The sequence below is a fragment of the Leptinotarsa decemlineata genome, unplaced genomic scaffold (assembly GCF_025532065.1).
Source record: "Leptinotarsa decemlineata unplaced genomic scaffold, Ldec_3_MD MMD2_P_RNA_scaffold_11, whole genome shotgun sequence".
NCBI lineage: Eukaryota > Metazoa > Arthropoda > Insecta > Coleoptera > Chrysomelidae > Leptinotarsa > Leptinotarsa decemlineata.
In genome coordinates, this window is record NW_027412525.1 from 2,258,720 (window position 1) to 2,279,657 (window position 20,938).

Genomic DNA, 20,938 nt, shown 5'->3' on the forward strand with positions numbered 1-20,938 from the left:
TTTCGTATTTCTCTATCTCCTCACTCTCCTTTCTTCGTCTCTCCTGCTTTTCACTCTCGGACCCTGCATCCTGTCTTCTGGTGTAATTGTTTCCTACCTCCTCTGCTCCCACGAGTAGCTATTTTTCCAGGGAGGTCGTCATCTTTCAGGTGGCTCCGTTCGTGACCATATATCGCCTGGCCATTCACCTCTCGACACGGGTCGCATGACACCTTAAGTTTCGGATTTTTGGAAGAGTTTACTCCCTGGGCGAAGACTGTAACAGAGAAGAAATACCCCTAGCCCTCCAATAACCTGATAGCGTCGGTGTCATAAGAGAATAAGAACGATAGGTCATAGACTAAAGAGAGAGATAGACTCAAGACAAGTTGAAGCAAAGTTAGTTCGGTGTTAGGAAGAGCCGGTAGTAGAGGTGCAATGCTCGGATTCCCAAAAATAGGCCACTCATCCTTTTTGCGGGTTTGTGACCGGCATGAATGTGGTGCAAGTCCATGGCGGAGTTAACCTAACCTAACCTTACCTAGCCTAGTTTAACCTAACCTAACCTAACCCAACAGAAACTAACCTATCCTAAACCTAGATTGTTGTTAGACTGCCAAAACAAACAACCCGGTTACCATTCAGTATCGAAAAGGAAGCGAAGACAGTTGCTCGATTCGCTTGCGTCATCGTTTGGGTATGCTCGACAACCAATTTCATCATCATTCTCATTGCTATACAAATTCTTCAGAAAAAAAAAACAGCGGTCCTGTAAAGGGCCATTTTTGTAATAAAGAAAATTTATAAGCCGGTTTCTAAGTCCGAATATTCCTCTTCATCAGCCACATGAACGTCATTTGTCTCTTCAGAGGAATTTTTGCCGTCGTTAAGTTTACCGGCTAATCTGACTATTTTCTCTGTTCTGTTTGAGTTGAGTTGGTCACATCTTTAACAAAACATGTATCTATCGCGCAAGATTTCCTGGAATGTGCGCTTTCTTGTGTCTATTCAAAACTGTGGCCGTCTTTGCGTGCATCTCAGAAGATTCAATGGTTTTGGTGTTTACACCCCTTTCAGTGTTCTTGAAAGTTATCGAATGATTTACTTTCAAGTGGTTTTAGCCTTCACAAAGCCAGGTCAGATTAAATGGTGAAAATTGTTATGTTTTTAAAGAACTCCACAGCTGCAAAGATCTTTGGGAGTGACTTACACGTTTCTGTAATGGTTCAGTAGTTCAAAGCAATGAATTTTACGGAAATTGGTTTCATTTCTTTCAAAGACTCCACTCTTTTGAGATTCTAGAACGAATAGGAAAGTACAGCTTAACAAAAACAAGATTACCATACACAACCACTTATATTAGCGTCGTTATAAAATCGTCGAAGATTTTGGTTCTTCAATTGATATCCATTCAGGTTTTCTGGTTTCATTACCTCAAAATCAAGTAATTTCAAACACAATTCACTTAAAATCGCCATACAGCCTGAATTCAATTGATTTATCTACATTAATAACAGATTGTTACTTAGAAGTTAGTAAAATGTAAATCATTGTTACGAGCACAGGATACTTATTGACCGACAATTTCAATGACTAACCTTCACGTCATCTTTTTATGATAACAAGAAGATATTGTAATTCCCCTTTATTTCATAGTTGCATAAACTTCAATCGACTCAATTAGTGGTGCGTTGAATATGTGGAAGTATTTTATAGTGTTTTCGATTTTCCATTGTATTGTGACCAATGGTCAAAATGGAACGGAATTCACCTCTGCCGTTTTGGTGAGAAAAAGGCCAACCAATAACCTCAACTTCGGAGGAAGCAGATATTATTTCCAAACGGTATTCAAGGTACAAGGATTCACTTCAATTTCTGTTAACTTTCGAGCATTTGTCACAAGAACATTCAATTAACTATGAGATTTTGTTCATAGAATTTTTATACATGGTGCTCTCTGACTTGGGCCACCCTCAAATACGGATCTGTATTTCAAAAACAGCTTCCTCATATTGAATTCGCGTTCTCCAGCTATATCTGATATTGAACTTTTTTATTGATAATCGTTAAAATTCAAATGGTAACTAGCAATACAATTTGTACTCATCACACTCGATGTAAATCCTACACACGGAAATGACAAATAGTTCCCAGTGAATAACTGGTAAATAATATTGCAACTGATATTATATTATATCTGTTAGATACATGACATAGATCATATACGCTCAAAAAGAGAAAGAGAAATTAGTATAGAAAACTATAAAGGCCGTTTCTTTCATCATGTGATAACAGTGCTATATTCTAAACCATAACAGATACGAAGACGATTGAATAGGAAAAAAAGTAACTGTCATCGGGAACAATATAATGGTCGAAGAAAATTCACGAAGACTCTCGCCTTTCTCGAGTTATATGGGGAAAAGCAAAATGCTGTTTTCCGTTTTTTCCAATGGAATTGTTATTTCAAAGACTACCAAAGAAAAGAAAAAAATGTTATTGTTTTCGAAGTGTACCATGACAATGTGATAATAAAAATTCGATAAAACGTTTCGTGTCAACATGGCCACCATCAACTTTTTTTTAATAAGGACCTGTCTTTTTTATTACAGATATTGATAAAGCGATAAATTCACAATCCACATTTGATATTTTCATAGCGTTTCATTTAAAATAATCACCATCATAAGACAACAACCAAACATAAAAACAATTTATTTTATCATGAACTTCTGGGAAAAATGAAACCAATACGGAAAATCAAAGCTACGTGGCAACCTACATTAAATTCTGGAATTGACGTCCTCTTTGTTGAATGCACATAAGTTGTAGGTTCGGGTAAAGCTCAACATCTGTCAAATGCACCATAGTCCCTCAAATGTCTTTCTAATCATCTAAACATTTGGATGTTTGGAATACGACGATTCGGGTATAGCTAACATACATATTCCTTGCCAAAAGAGGATTTCTATTTGATTTTGCATAACTAAATAGCATATCACTCCTTTCATCATTTGAATACATCTTTGATATGTACATAATCGTCTGACAGTTCTCAACAGATATCAACATCGCATTCATTTTTCCTGACATAGAAACCAAGCAAAGCCTATGCATTTGAGATGGTAAATGAATTGAGAAGCTATTTGATCATACCAAATTATACAACAAACAAATTTCGACCAAAAACTGATATTTTCGCTACTTCCAGGATTGAGAATTATAAAAATATTACGAATTAAAATTAATTAGGAAGAAATAAGCCTGGAAAGAAGGATTACCTATGGCAATTCAAAAATTTCCAAAACGAAATAATACGAATTTTCATTGTTTTAGGGTACCTACCTACGAATTTATTGGATTGTCTTAATTATATTTTGAATAAATCGAAACAATTTACAAAAGAAGTAATGACAGGACCGTAATTTAAAATTGTTGTCACTAATGATGGTAGTTATTTCAAAGGAAACGCTATAAAAATATCGAACGTGATATACCCTTGGATTGTGCGTTGATTACTTTATCAATATCTGAAATAAAAAAGACAGGTCCGCATTAAAAAAAAAGTTGGTGGTGGCCATGTTGACACGAAACGTTTTATCGAATATTCATTATTACATCGTCATAGTACACTTTGAATACAATAACATTTTCTCTTTCGATTTTTTTATATTCTCCGAAATAAAAAAAAACGAAAAACAGCATTCTTGGTTTTTCCCGTGTAACTCCATTTAATCGTCTTCGTACCTGTTACGTTTTAGAATATAGCAATGTTAACACATGATGAAAGAAAAGGCCTGTATATTGGCTAGAACCGACAGTAGTAGTAAACAGACATACAGGGGGAACTGCAATATTGACTGAAAAATTTTTAGCGATAGTTGAAGTGTTTAAGGATTGTATTGATGAAGTGTTTCGGTTAACGGGAGTATTGATGTATTTTCAAAGAAAAACTTATATTGTCGTTTTTTATTCAGGTCTCCCAATAGTAGTACAACACGATTTTTGAAATTGTTTGAAAATGGTGCGAAGAAAATGTAACTGAAAAAAATTCTATAATAATAATTTTTGGTGATTTTAATTTGAATTGTTTGGAATCAAATACAAATACTATAAGACTGAAGAACTTTATGGATGACGTGGGTTTTTTGAACTTAACTGCTACAGAAGGGTCAATGATAGATCAAGTTTTCACGACTACTGACATAGATGCTACTGTATTTGATTGACCAAAAATAAGTACACACCGTAATATAAAAATAGCATTACCAAACATTCTACCAAAAGACACATAAACATTCAAAATTGAAACTAGGGGAAAAACATTGATTATGAATCAAAACCAAAACTTATTGAGTGGAACTACACAGAGAGGGAGTTGAATCATTGATGTGAACAAGCTTTGAATAATGTATTGTCAATATTGAATGAAGTCCCTTCGAAGAAACCATCAAGATCTTTGGACATTATAAGGAATTCCTGAATGAGAAGGTGAGGCAAGCTACAAAATAAAACACAGGAATATAAGTTACAAACACTATACAATCAATAAAATAACGGAGAATTGGGAGAAGTAAATAAACAAAAAAAATATAGCTGTAGAAAGAATAAAACAGGAGAAGAAGAACTATTTAGAGTCAAAAATTGAATCAAATAAGAACAATCCTACTGAAATGTGGAATACACTGATGATATTGATACCGAATAATAACAAAGAATACAATCTCACAATGGTGGAATAATTTCTAATATAAAAGGTGAGACTTCGATAGTCCTTATCTCACACAAGTTTGGACTTCTGTGGGTTGTCGTTCGTAGGGGTGCGAGAGCTGGTTATCGGAAAAACAGATTTCAAAACAGAAGGTAAACAGTGTTCCATGCCTGTAATAAAATAACAGCCTCCAAAAGAAAATTAGATTTTTGGATTATTTGCATTGGTGAGAGAAATATAAAGTTTTACGTCACTCAGTGAGTTTGTTAGCGATAACGACTCAGAAATGTTTTAAAATGATTTATTTGAAGAATTGGTCCAATTTCTCACTTCGATGTTGTAACCTTTTTTTTATCAAAAGGTACACTTGCACGGAGCTCTTAGTCAGGAAGCTTCTTTGGGTCGTGAATAGGAGGAAACTAAAAAATTTGATGTTGAATCGGGCGCCACCGGATTTAAAACAGTAGTATTTCAGAATTTTGCCAACCACGGAAAACAAAATTCATATTATATGACGTAAAAGAAACTATCCAGTGACTACATAAAATATTCCACTATCTCTGTTGAAAAACGAAAACAACATTAAAATAAAATATCATTTAATAATTCGAACATTCAAACAATCATATGTTTAGGAGAATCAAAGTTAGATATGATCAACATTTAAATTATATAACTCGCGTGTTCATAGTACTTTGTTCAGCGTAACAAGTGTGAGTCTTCTAATGACTCGCTGTAAAAAAAAATTAAGATTGATTCTTCAAAGTAATTATTTTAAATGAATTGCACGTGATGAATATATCAGTGCCAATAATTTTTCATTATCAGTTGCGGAGGAGAAAATAATAATATCATCTAATAATCGGTAATCAAATAAAAAAATAATGAATCAGGAAATATCGAAAATCTGGCCTTAATTTCCCTCGATGTATGATGGTGCTTAGAGTTCTTGGTAATGTCCTAAAGAGATGACGACAACTTGTAGCAGTGCTCTTATAAAAAATGTTCCACTGTTACATGAATATGGAGTAGAGGAGTTCTCAGGAAATGTAGAAATATGATTTTGCCAATTAGTACCAATACTTCGGATTCGACTGACGAAGGTGATTCAGATACTGGAGTCGATCAAACTTATTATATAACAAATTCTGAAGTCGGAAGCTTTTCTCAGCTGACTGAGTTGGTACTCTCCAGAAGAAACCCTACGAGAGAATTACGAATAAATTTTCACGTGATTGGAAAATAGTCCAATTCCCCTTTTTTTCAGTAAAGGAAGGTTTCTATTCTAAATAGATATAAAACCTACTATTAAATGATCTACAAAGTGATGAAAAAGCAATAGCCATACACCATAACAAATCCAATTAAGATATAATGCATAAACGCAATTTGCTGAGGCAGAGAAAGGCTAAGCCGCTTATCATATCACATCACCTTGGTAACTATCCACAATATTCTAAAATATTTTCAGAGGACAGAAATGGAGTTTGGGATTCCGAAGAGTGAAGTCGTGTGCCATCTAATAGAGACAAGTAGAACTTGGAATGTTTTAGGTATAGACAACATAATAAATGATAAATATTAAGTTCGAATTCATTTTTGGCTGGTGGCACCTATCAGTAAAGAGCATCACTAGGACAGTACGAAATGAATTGATCGTGATCGAATATGACATGTATACAGGTAATTTCATAAAATAGTTCGCGTTATACTCTGAACAAAAAAAACCTTACAATGTACCCATCTTTTGTGAGGTATTTTCCCGAATAACAGAATACAAAAATTGAATTGAATTCATGGAATCATAATCTTGTAAAAGCCCGAAAGTATATCAAACGACGTATATTAATGCTTGCAAAAATGGCTCTGAATATTCTTCTCCCGTTCCCAATAACATATTTGTGCAAAACAGGATTCTAAACCAATGCAGCCACCAAAAAACCGCAAAAGACTGGACACCGAACCTAATATGAGACTTCCACTGTCTTCTATCAAACCTAATAGCAACCAATTAATGAATAATAAAAAACAGTTTCATTCCTTCAGGGCCATCGCCACCATGGGGTGGGGGGGAGGAGCCTTCCCCCTGCTATTTCGACTTGGGAAAAAGTTGGGAAATTTTGGACCGTGAAGATTGAAAAAAAAAATAGTAAAAAAATTAATAAAAATTAAAAAGATGAAAATGAGAGAAAAGAAAGGAAGAGGTAATGAGAAAAAGAAAGAAGCAGGAGAAGGTCGGGATTTCCCAACATGCCTAACTTGAAGATCCCATACTTTGAAATTCTGAGTTGTTTGAAAACTTCAAAAAAGTTTAGTTTCTCCCAAGAGTCCCAAGTAAGAGTACAGTCCTGAACAGTCCACGAATTTTTAAGTGATAATTTCGCGAAATTCCCAACTGTTCGCTGTTTTTTCGACTTGGAAAAGTTGTGAAATTTCGGGCCGTGAAGATAGAAAAAATAATAGTAGAAAACAATAAGCACAATATTATGTAAGTCTTGTTTCCTTTCATTTGTATTGAATATTTCTATACATGGTGGATATGGTGGAAGACCAAGGACCTTGGTCCAAAGTAGAATAATTCCCATTATTATTTTTATAATTACCAAAATTTATTTTTGTTTGTGAATACCCTAACGAGCATAAGCATTCAGCCAAAGGGTTCCGTCAGAAAAAAGTTTGAGAACTGTAAATGTAGATCAACCATCACCCAATTGAAATCAAAATAATCCTTGGAATAACTCATTGTGACACATTTTTATGTTGATCACTACATGTTACGTACCTAATCTTTTACCAGTTTCCTTTCGGTGATAATTACGTAAAAAGCCCGCTGTTTACACTGGAACGTAATGACTAGAACAGCAGTAGTAGTCATATCTTGATGAAAAAGTGTTTTGATGGATTATTACGTACCATCGTAAACAGCGGGCTGTTTAATGCTTCAGTGAGTGCTCTTAATGAATTCATTTTATGCCAGAGGTTCGAATTCTACCTGTCAAATCTACGTATCAACATAGTTTTTTCTTATTCGCGGATTACGTTAAAGTTGGCACGAAATTTTATTATCATGAAATAAAAGATTCTAATAATTTTTTCTGATTAATACTAATAACGATAAGTTACTCGACATGACAGGTCTTCAAAACTTTTGTTTTCGATAACTATTTTCAAGCAAGTTCAAAAATTTACGATGATGAACTAAACACTCTTCAACTTTTCAACATAAAAAACTTTCTCAACGCATTATTTTAATTTCAGGCCAACTATTTTGGGGCATGGCAATATTGCAAACAACAGAATATGGAATTAGTGAGTATCGAAACTCAGGCTGAGAATGACAGAATAGGCTTGTTTTTAGTTGAGAATGGTAAGGATTCATCCTCTCATCTCTAGCATTTCAAAATGCGATCAATAATTTTAAAAAACATAAAACTCCAAAGAGCGGAAAAAAAAAGAAACAAACAAATATCTATCAAAACTCTTCAGAGAAATGTTTAGTTTATTATTATTATTATAACAAGGTAATTACAATTACAATTACCAGAAAAAAAGTTGAAGTGAAATGTATTTGTATGAAGTAGCGATACGATGAAAAAGATAAATTCACTGTTGAACTTTTTGAATCTTTATTGAAAATACACATTGGTGTATGATTGAGTTACTACAAGTAGAAAATCTCTAGAATGAGTTGAGTAATCATCAATTTGTTGATTCAATAAAAAGTTGACCTTGTTTTGAAAAAAAAAATACACAATTCGTAAATGTATATTCCAATAATCTTGAGATCTTGGCTGCTCACCGTTTTAAGGTTAGGAATCACACGTTGAAAGGTAAGACCTCGTTAGTACTTAGCTCGCACACGTTTCGACTTCTGAGGGTTGTCTTTCGTAGAGGTGCGACAGCTGAATAAAGGAAAAACATTTTTTCATACTCAGTATACCTCGAACTTCACTGTTTAAGAACTCTTTCATTTGGAGAACTGCGTTTAGGTGAAATGAACTTCCTGAGAATGTTTTCCCAAATGAATTCAATCCTCCAGCAATTCAAATTCAACGTGTATCGCTACTGTCGCGTAGGCACCGCTCTTAGAGCGCCTTAAGGATTTTTCTGTGCTTGTGTTTTGTTCTTGAAAAAAATTTCTTTGAAAGGCCTCCTACATAAAAACTCCACCGAATTTTGGAAATTACTCGAAATTTGAAAGAATACATACCTAATACATATTCAACAATGTTTCAATCCAATCATTGAAGGTTGAACAGCACCGATTTTCACATACATTTGGATTCAGGCCCTACTACTTGAAAGTCAACCCTCAAGCCTATAGATCGGATTTCACTCAATAGTGAACAAAACGCTGAATATTGTGGTAATGATTTGATGGATGAGAAAATAATAGTTTTAGCTTTCTGGAAAGGAAGATTTCGATATATTTATACAAAACTTTGAGGGTGTTTTGAGTTAGATAGATAGATAGATAGATAGATATGTTTACTCATCACTGAAGTTTTACAAGATACAGCATATAAACTTGTCTCCCTAAAACTTATCAGACTAGTCAGACATACAACAAATACAATTAGTATAAAAATAAAAGCATAAGCTACCCTATACCAATTGATATATACTATGAACAGAATGCTAAGAACTCGTCCATTGAATAAAAGGCATTTGAACATAAAAGATCAAACAATTTTGATTTACATAATTTAAAGCTCACAATTTCACCCATCAGTGTGACTGTGTGATTATAGCAAATAATTCCCTGATACATATATGAATTCTGTCCCAGTGATATATATATATATATATATATATATATATATATATATATATATATATATATATATATATAAGCATGAAAGAGTTAGAATTCTCAAACGAACAAAGATTTCTCTACAGCTCTCTCGAGGGTTGGCTCTCACCATACATCTTAAAATTCTTTTCTGTATTATAAACACCTTTAGAATATGAGCAGAATTGCCCCAAACAATAAGACCATAACTCAATGTGGACTGAACAAGACCATAATAAGCTAGCTTAAGAGTTTCCAGAGATACTGTTCCTTGTAGTTGTCGAATAACAAAGCAAACACTGCTTAGTTTGGATACAATATGATCTGTATGAACATTCCATGTGAGCTTCTGATCTATGTATACTCCAAGGAATTTACAATATTTTACTTGCTCTATGGACCTATGATCCATTCTTATTTATGGACTATGGTCACGACTGATATTTTGTTGTTGAAATACCATAAAAGAAGTTTTATTGGTGTTGACTGATAATCCATTATTCTCGCACCATTGTTGGAAATCGCGCGCACATGTATTGCTAGTTGTAACAGTGCCTGCTAGAGATTTTTCAGCCACCAGCTGGTTTGTATCATCTGCATAGATAATCATTTTGTTATGAGATGTACATGGATATATAATATCATTGATGAAAGCAATAAATAGTGAAGGGCCTAAAATAGAGCCTTGTGGTACACCAGTTGTTACTTTTAATCGGTTAGATTTCACTTTGTCTACAACCACTATCTGTGACCTATCCTTTAAATAGGATTCTATCCAAGTGTTGGCCACTCCTCGAATACCTATCCTATAAAGTTTCTCTATTAATAATCTGTGGATCTATAGTATCAAAAGCCCTACTAAGGTCATAATAAACGGCTATTGGATTTTGTTTTTCATTCAAGCAGTAATAAATATGGTTACATAATTCTTTTATAGCAGTTTCTGTAGATTTTTTATGCCTGAAGCCATGCTGACAATTTAGAATAAGATTATTTTGTTCTATAAAATTGCTTAACTGCTTTCGAGGACTTTCGCGAATTGAGATTGTATACACACGTTTCTATAACTTCCGACGTCATTTTTAGATCCCTTACCCTTAAATATTGGCACAGACTTTGAGGTTTTGAGAACTTCTGGATATTTTCCTTTTTCATAGGATTTATTAATTATGAAAGATAGTGCATTACATATTATATCACTGACAAATTTAAGAGTAACCCCAGAAATATCATCAATTCCTGCAGAAGGTTTCTTAGTTGTTTTTTTTATAATGTCTTCGATTTCAGGTGGACTTGACGGATACAGAAACATTGTGTTATAAGAAAAGGGGGAGAATTTATGGTTGTTCAGATCTGGTTTTGTATTTACCACATTCATGAAAAACTCATTGAAGTAATTACCTATTTTGAATTTATCATTTTCAAGTTTATCTTCTATATTTATTTGCAATGGTGTAACAGATAATGTGTTGTCTTTTGCTTCATTAATTATTTGCCAGCTTTCTTTAGATATATTACTGGTCTCAACAAGTCTTGCATCATTATATTCCAATTTAGCTTGCCGTACCTTATGTCTATAAATAACTTTTAAATTTTTGTACCGTTCTCGAATAACATCAATATTAGTAATTTTTGCAACTTTAGCCATTTCACATAAAGTTTGATGGAGCTCTTTTATTTCTGAAGTAAACCAAGGCTTCTTACGGTTACATGTTGAAACCGAAAGTTAAAGTGATCATCATGGGTGATTACAATATCGATTTTCTGTTGAATTCGTCAACTCTTAATGATCTGACATGCATCCACTTGTATTGATAATGTTATCACAAACATGTATTTCCAATTATTTCACAGTGGAGTATTTGAACCCTGCATTTCTGACCATAGAGGTTTATATTGTGTATTGCATGAGAAAACAGTTATTGTCAATAAATGTTTTCTCATGCAATACACAATATAAGTTATTGTTGAACAAAAGTCATTATGTCAAATTATAACAAAAAACGGAATCGAAAACTGTAATTATCGCTTCATGATGTAGAATGGGACAATGATGGTTACTTTACGGGCAGGAAACCTATAGAAAGCTAGTTAATGTAATATTTTCTATGAAATTGTATCTTTCAGAAAATGAGGTATCTCAGTGTTCTCGTTCAATGATACACACAAGGAGATCAGGCAAATTAAATCAATATTACTGGAGTTTTTTCCCAACAACAAATCGTTATTTTTTACATTTTTAACACCTCGACACGTGTTTCGATCACCAAGTGATCATCTTCAAAGAGGAAGATTGAAACCTTTTTAATCTTCCTCTTTGAAGATCACTTGGTGATCGAAACACGTGTCGAGGTGTTAAAAATAACGATTTGGTGTTGGGAAAAAACTCCAGTAATATTCATTACTACACCAAAGGTGCATCATAAGGAAATTAAATCAAGCCTGAAATTTTCAGCCGATGTGAGCAGAGGGACAGAAGCCATCTCTGCATACAAACAACTCAAAAATCTCAAAAAAGTTGGCATACGACAAGTACATTCTTTCGTCTGATAATAAATTAAAAGAGTGTTGGAAAATAATAAATTTTGAAAGAAATAAACTCAAAGGGACTTCTCAGATATGCGATGTGTCTTCTGATAATTTCAATAGCCATTTCATAAATGTTGCTGACAATGTCATCAAGTCTCTGCCAACACTACCAAAAAGTGAAATACCCAATTTCAGAAATTTTCCAGCCCCTTCTAGTTCTCTCTCCTTAGGTCCAGTAACCAAGGAGGCTGTTCTAGATGTCATAAAGTCACTGAAAAACTACAAGTGTTTAGACGCTAGTGAAGTAGTATAAAGACTAGGGCTAAGGCTTTTCATGGATTGGGTCATGATATGGTCGAATTATATTGTCCACATATCATTCCATACATAACGCATATAATAAATTTTTGAATGACCGAAAATGTATTTCCAAATGCATGGAGAAAGGCGATTGTAAGCGTTCTATAAAAAAAAGGCACCCACTGAATTCAAAGATCTGTGTCGTGCAATTAGCATTTTGCGGGTGCTCTCAAAGATTTTAGAAAAGGCTCTAAAAACCCAAATCAGAAAATCAGTCCCTAATTCCCTCAATTCAACCAGGTTTTCGTAAATTTTAAAGCTGAACCACTGCTTTACTTCACAGTGCTGACGATATCATGAAAGGTACAGATAAAGGACGGGTAACAATGCTAGTGCTATTAGATTTTAGTCAAGCTTTCGACACCATTAACAATGATTCACTGGTTGGCATGTTGAAATATATGGGCTTTTCGAACAATGCTTGTAATGATATCTCGAAAATAGAAAACAGCAGGTATGTATGAATGGTGTGTGCCCAGATTATATGTCTCTGAGATCTGGGGTTCCACAAGTATCCATTTTTGTTCTCCATATACTCTTCCAAAATTCTTACCAACGGCAATGTGCAACTCTACGCTGACGATACTCAGCTATACTATAGTTTCAAGTCTCAAGAACTAGAAAATTGGAGCCTATGGAGACACCCTACATTTTGTTTCATGAAAGACTAAAGAAAGGACATTGGCAGATCAAGATCTTCAAATGATGTGGGGCTGCAGGTTTTTCCGGGTTTTCCTGAAGCAGAACAAGCAAATGCGCCACTGGAATCAATGAAGTCGCCCCGGAGATCCAATTAGTTTTTGTTGTTCCCTAATTTCATGATTTGTATTACTTTCTTCGTCAATATAGTGATTTATTAATATAAATAATGAGCAAATAGCATAAGTTGATGAAATAAAAAATCTAGGCATAGTAATGGTTCCTAGCTTGAGGTTCGAAAAGCATATAAAAATCTTGATAGAACGTGCTCATTCTAACATCAAGTTGATTTATGGAAACCGACATCTTTTTCCAATGAATATAAAACTCTAGTTTTGTCATTATTTAATTACGCGGATGCTCTGTATGGACCTAATTCAACTGTAGAATATAAAAACCAAATTCAGAAACAGAATATGGAGAACAGGAGAAAGTTAAATTTTGCTAATCTATGTCATAGCGTTATTGTCAATAAAAAACCAGGGTATCTTCATCGTAAAATTATTAATCGCACTGATATACACAACATAGATATTATAAATAGAGGATTATTGAGTGTTCCTTCTTTTGCGACAGAAATTTTCAGACGCTCGTTTTGTTACAAATCAATTATTTCAAAACTTAAAAACCATAGTGAAAAATTCAAATATAACTTTACCTTCCATTACTGGCGCACGGTGTATCGGACCGGCCCAAAATTCTTTTCTGCGTAATTTCGATATTCGCGGCGGTGCATCGTCCCCCCTCCATGTACCTTTCCAGTACTTCTTCAGCTAACATCGCCATCAATTATTTATCAGTTGATATGAAGTGTTTCTTACAAGTGCTACCCCAACACGGTGCAGTAGACCGGGTGCGAGTAAACAAGTGACTTATTTTTATCATTTGTGAAAAGATTCTAAAGTCGATATCGGTAAGTTTCCTTTTGTTTTTCACAAGAACTACTATAATATCACTATTTTTGTAGTGATTTTGAATATTGATATTAAGTATGCTCACGAAAAAATTGAAATATCTTTGAAAAAACGTTGATTTGCATAAGAAATTAAGTTTTGCAGATTCTCAATTTTTCTAAAATATATATTAACTTCTTTGATATGTTTGTCTCTTGCTGCTAACTTGCCGATGGAATAAAAAGAAAGAATGTACCTATAATATACCAGTTCCTTCAGAAAACTCCCGTTACGCTGCCGCCCGTTTCATAAATCGACACGTGCCCTAAAATGTGTTATAAAACTATATAATCAACTTTTTTTATTATAGATATGGACTACGAAAAGGAGCAGGAAAGACTTTTGAGGTTGTTCGAGGAAGTGGAAAGTGATGATGATTATGGGGGAGATGATGACGATGAACAAGGCGAAATAGATAATATAGAGCAAAGATTGGAAAGTAGTGACACCGAGCAAGAGTTTGAGGATGGTGGAGATGATTATACACCTGTTGCTGTTACCAGAGAACCAGTATTCATAGGAAAAGACAAGATAACAATGTGGAAAAAGCATGCCCCACTAAAAAATGTAAGAACTCGTAGTTCAAATATTGTATTACAATTGCCAGGAGTAAAACCATATGCAAAATCCAAAAAGTCTCGACTCGATATATGGCTATACTTGTTTGATGAAGAAATGCTGAATATCATTATAGACTGCACCAATATAAAAATAAATAGCATTTCCCAAAAATTTTCCAGAGAAAGGGATGTTAGGACTACTAAAGTTAAGTTAGGACTAAAGGCGCTGATTGCAGGAGTAAGAAAAGCTAACCATATGAATCTAGGCGATCTTTGGAGAACGGATGGTAGTGGAGTGGAAGCATTTCGTCTTGGAATGAACAGAATACGATTCCAATTTCTAATGAGATGCCTTCGTTTCGATGATATACATACAAGAGAAAAGAGAGTACAAATTGATAAATTGGCTCCGATCCGAATTTTGTTTGAGAAAGTCAACGATAATCAAAGAAAGTGTTACTCACATTCTGAGCACGTAACCATAGACGAAAAGCTTGAAGCGTTTAGAGGTAAATGTAACTTCAGACAATATATACCAAGCAAGCCAAATAAGTATGGCATAAAAATGTTTGCACTTTCTGATTCTTTTATGTACTATTCCAGCCATATGGAAATTTGTGTGGGTAAGCAGCCAGAGGGCCCCTTTCGAACAGAGACCACTGCTAAATCAGTAGTAGAAAGGCTTTCTCAACATATCAATGGTACAACAGATAACTGGTTCACCAGTATGGAACTTGCAGAAGGTCTAAAAGCAAATAAACTAACCCTCGTAGGGACAATCCGAAAAAACAAGAGGCAGCTTCCGTTGGAATTTGTACAAAATACTGGCTGACCTAGCGGATCATCAATGTTTGGCTTCTCTCATAATACAACACTGGTTTCATTCGTTCCAAAGAAAAGTAAAAATGTGCTACTCATTTCAACAATACATTTTGGAGATGACATTGATTGTATTACGAATAAGCCAGAAATTATTATGACTTATAATTCCACCAAAGGAGGAGTGGACATGGTGGATAAATTGTGTGCTCAATACGATTGTGCTCGTGGCACCAGAAGATGGCCAATGGTCCCCTTTTACTACAGCATGCTAAATGTAACTGGTAAAAATGCGTTCGTTGTTTATAATGAAAACCATCCCGTTTCAAAAATACTCAGAAAGGAATTTCTTCTAAATCTTTCCGTGGCCCTCCTCTACGACTATCAAAAAGAAAAAGCAGTTTCTGCCAATTTGCCAAGGACCATAAGAAGCAGATTACGAGAAGTGTGTGGTTTACCAGCTGCAGCCGAAGCTCAAGTAAGAACCCCGGGAACCGTGGGTCGCTGTGCTGACTGTAATTGGAAGAAAAACAGAAAAACCAAATACCTCTGTCATAACTGTTCAAAATATTTGTGTTTAGAACATATTAGACCAATGTGTAATGTATGTTATGAAAATTAAGGTTGATTTTTTCTTTCAAGTACAGTGAAACTTTTCACTTCTGTTTTTATGCTCAATATATTCCTTTTGTAAAAAATCTTTGAAGTATCTTTTATTCTGCCCCAAAATCATATGATAATTATTGAATTTTTCTCAACTTATCAATTACACCCAGAAATATCATAATTTACTTGCCGGTCTGCTGGACCCTGCGCGAGTTACTAAGTACAATAATTTGGCGCGAGTAATGGAAGGTTAAGACTCATCTTTTGCATTGTCATAAATAAATACTTCATTTCTGAAATTTCACATAAAATAACTAATGAAGTATTTAGATTTTGATGGAAGATACACTCTATTGATCTTGTTGTATTTTCAAGCTTCATTTACTTTCCGAAATGTCGATGCCCGTATTTTGAGGGTACATAGGTATGTAAACATAGTTATATGAGTCTTCCTAAACCATATGCGACGTGTATAGCAATAGTTAATGGTGATGAACACCAAAAGACACAATTCCAAGTTGAAATAATAGTTAATTTTCTTTTTTCCTTCCTATTCTACAATTCAATTTTGGAATAGATAATTTTCAGTGAGGAATGCATTCGCAATGTGTAACTAAAATGCTATATCAGATTAGAGCACATCTCTGTTTTCAGGTTAAGTGGAAGAATATTTTTGATGGTGTCTAACTCCTAACAAAAACAAACTTCGCCCTTTATTTTCAAAAATAATCAGGATAGTTATCAGTATTTTTTGTTCTTTTGTTGTATCTATTCATTTGAAAATAATAAAGACGATTATTATTATTATGTCTCTTGGACCACAATGGGTATAAAGCACTGGGCTATGCAGACGACTTAGTCATCTTAGTCCAGGGTAAATACAATAATGTAGTGAAGGGATGCACGCAGCAGGCCCTGAATATCATAACAAGATGGACCAAAAAAGAAGGGCTTGACATAAGCCCATCCAAATCGACCATAGTAGCATTCACCAAGAGGACTAAAACGAGGGTCTCGGACCTCCAAAACTTCGAGGTGAAGAAATATGAGTGTCGGGGGAGGTTAAATATCTGGGAGTAATCCTAGATTCCAAACTGAGCTGAAACCAACATTTGGACAGGATAAAGAGGAAAGCGGAGGTAGCACTGATGCTCGCCAGACGCACCTACGGAAAATCATGGGGGCTAAAACCAGACATGGCACATTGGCTATACATGATAGTGGTTAAACCCAAGATAACATACGCATCTCTGGTCTGGTGGCCAAAAATGAACCAGGCGACCGCCATTAACAAACTAAGCAAGGTGCAAAGACTTGCATGTTTGGGAATGACGGGAGCAATGAGAACTACCTCAACAGTTGCATTAGATACACTCCTGAATCTACCTCCTTTACACCTTGTGAAGGGAGAGGCCTGGATGGGCCAATTCAGACTGAAAAACTCACCGAACTATAAAAGATCGGACCGAACAGAAATTTCGGAACAAGTGGAGGAGCACATATTGAATATGTGCACGGGCCACTTGAGACCAAAGTACACCTTCAACACAAACTTCACGGCCAAAATCATAAGCCGTGAAGAGTGGAAGACCATTAATCATCCCAAAATCATGTTTGGAAAAAACACCTGGTATACAGATGGATTGAAGACCAAACATGATACGGGAGCTGGAATATACCAAGCGGATAGAAATTTAAACTACAGCTATCCGCTAGGACTATACACATCCGTCTTTCAAGCGGAAGTGTATGCTATCTTGTAGTGTGCAAGGCAATGATTGTAATTGGCTTGCTTCAAACATATTTCATTATGTAATGTAGGCAATAAACCTACTTTAATTTACTATACTGGGGGTTGCTTTTACCCCCATTGGGAAATTTGTATTACCTGTATACTACATGGGTTGATGAAATATTATAAATATCAATATAACATGAAATAATGACACCTTGGTGGGTCGAAACGGTGCTGTCTTTTGTTGGATCACCAATACATCTAGATGCCTTGCAGTGAAAGCTACAGTGGAAGACAAAAGACGAATCTCGCTCTTTGGTTGATATCGAAGCTTGACTTCGCAAGTTACCGCCTTGGGAAGCCTCGTGCATCTTTGATATTGAAAAATTCAATCTTTTGTCGATCCCATAGATGGCATCTACTTAGAGAAAGATGTCATTACCTGTACCTTCAGGCTCGTCATTTCAAGGACAGTTCAATGGTTCAGTCATTGAACTGTCCTTAAACGCCACTATTATAGAAAGAGTTTATCAAATAATCTGTAAAAATAAGAGAAAACAAAGTCCGAGTTTAGAGCATTGGGAACTGCTCACACGAAAATGTTTAGTTCACTAATAATCTCTCCAATAACAATTTGTTGGGTTTTATCTTGCAAATACCTATTCATATAAAAATATTTACAATACTGATAATAAAACAAATGAGTGTATGTGTGCAATCAACTTTACCAAAGAAACTACCTGGTGCCTAGACTTCATTCCTGTGGACTTCAGATTTAGGTTCTACTCATAATTCCTAACAGCAAAATTTTCTCATGTGCCCATTTGTCTATCTTTGATTGATAGGAAAATCGATTTACGAATTGTAAATATAGTCAACCAAAGTTTAATCTGAACAATATTTTTTTCAAACTAATATTTGCGCGATTCTTCAAATTCAAATAACGTTTCCATTCATTAAGCGACTGAATTGAATGAAACCCGTATTAGTTATTGTGATGCACTGTTTGGAACCTTTGGTATAGTAACGAGTATTACCGGAGTTTTCTCCCAACAACAAACCGTTATTTCAACACCTCGACACCTGTTTTGAACACCAAGTGATCATCTTCAAGAGGAAGATTGAACTGACAATAATCTTCTTCTTGAAGATGATTACTCGGTGATCGAATCAAGTGTAGTTATTGAAATAACGGTTTGGGATTGGGATAAAACTCCGGTAATCTTCACGTATTGGGTCACGAAATGTAAGACAATGATAATCGAAAAACATCTTTTTTTTTCAGGTTTAACTTATGCCCACTTCTGGACATCAGCATCGAAGCACGCAGATAATAACAGATGGGTATGGTTGGCAACTGGCAGAGACATCGTATACACCAACTGGTACTGGACTGAACCCAATAACTTACCGTTTCTCGCAGAAAACTGCATCGAAGCCAGGCATGAGGGTACCAGTGGATTCACTTGGAATGACTTGAATTGCATGAATCAGCTGTTTTTCATATGTGAAACTTCTCTGCAATGTCGATGTTAACATAAATAAATGTACTTGTGTTGCACTATTTGGAACCTTTGGTGTAGTAATGAATATTACTGGAGTTTTTCCCAACACCAAACCGTTAATTTAGCACCTCGAAACGTGTTACAAGAAGAAGATCTTCCTCTTGAAGATGATCACTTGGTGATCGGAACACGTGTTGAGGTGTCAAATTAACGGTTTGGTGTTGTGAAAAAACTCCAATAATATTCATAAATAAATGTATCAGTACTTTCAATTCAAAACTTACATTCTTAAAAAATGTTCCTCTGATAATGAGATTTATGAAACAAAAAATACCTTTTATACTTTTATACCTTTTCGTTCAGTCAACTAAATAAAGAATATACTCTTTGAAATGTTATCAACACTTATTTTGAGTCGAGACAAACTTTCCAAATTTGATATTACTTGCCTAAATTCGATAGTACTGGTGACTTACCTTATAAGATGAAAGAGAAATATTCTAACAAAATCAATTAATGTGATAATGGTATTCATATACTGGTTCATGCTGTTTTAATTTCTTATTACAACTGAACTGACGCACAATTTTTACGCTGCTTGTCGTGCAACATCGTTGTGCAATTGATTCAGTCGCACAACGACTGAGTCACTCGTTGCTGAGACTTCGAGATAAAACCTTTATCCTCGAGACTATACCACTGGTGATGTATGCCGCAGTAGCAGGCAACACGTTTAGTATTTCAGATTCCAATAAACCACGGCTTACCAGCCTGAATTTTGTTCTCATTATTTATGATGAATACGTAGATTTGAAAAAAAATGTAGCATAAAAGAAAGGCAAAAAGGTGATTTTTCATCAAATATTAAATATAGTGAAAAAAATCACTTTCGTAGGAGAAAAATAGAAAACGAAAAAGCGGTTAACCAATTTTTCTGGTTTCCTGAAAAAATGGTTCAAACAAATTAATTTTATAGGGGGTTTATTTTCGGTGGAAATTTTGGCTAACTATTTTCCACTCTTAAAATTGAACCCATTTGATTTTTTTTTATTGATTCGGCCATTACTTGATGAAGATTAATAGTAATTTCAAAAACTACACCTTACGATTTTATCTCCAAAAACTTCATTTTAATTTATTTTTTAAATATCACGATATGTTTCGCTAACACAGTATCTTTTTCATTGTGAATTACGTACTGAGTAGAATCAAATCGTAAGGTGTAGTTTATGAAACCATTTGATATTATTAATAATAAATTGTCTTCATTTATGGTGGCGGAATTTAGCCTACGCTTCGTTACGAAACAAAATGATGTAATAGCCAACTTGTTTTCACTTACTCCCCTTGTCTTCAGCCAGCCAAACTTTATATTCTTGAATAGCAACCTCCTACTTGTGATACCTAATCTAAAAGCTCTTAAGAAATACTCTTTGATGGTACCCTACAAAGCTATATTCGATGTAGCAAGTTTTGGTTTATTGAATACAGTACTATTTGTTCAAATTAATATTTCATTTTCTATTATCAATTGAAAAAAATCAAAAACATTCTCATTACCATCGTAGCATCAATATTGAGACATTTTACGGCTGTACAATTTTTGTTTATCTATATTTGTTAAATTAAACTTAGTTGATAAGTGGGAGTAAGAAAAAAAGGGGTTTTGAAATATTAGTTTTTGAGAGGT

At 34.6% G+C, this 20,938-nt stretch overlaps 1 protein-coding gene across 1 annotated transcript; it reads left to right on the top strand.

Moving 5' to 3' along the window:
* The first annotated feature begins 1,622 nt into the window (after positions 1–1,622).
* Positions 1,623–19,307, top strand: LOC111509537 (C-type lectin mosGCTL-1). The gene is made up of 3 exons (XM_023165302.2): positions 1,623–1,832; positions 7,949–8,057; positions 19,029–19,307. The coding sequence occupies exons 1-3, from the start codon at positions 1,677–1,679 to the stop codon at positions 19,277–19,279; spliced, it is 516 nt and encodes a 171-aa protein (XP_023021070.2). The 5' UTR covers positions 1,623–1,676; the 3' UTR covers positions 19,280–19,307.
* The last annotated feature ends 1,631 nt before the right edge of the window (positions 19,308–20,938 follow it).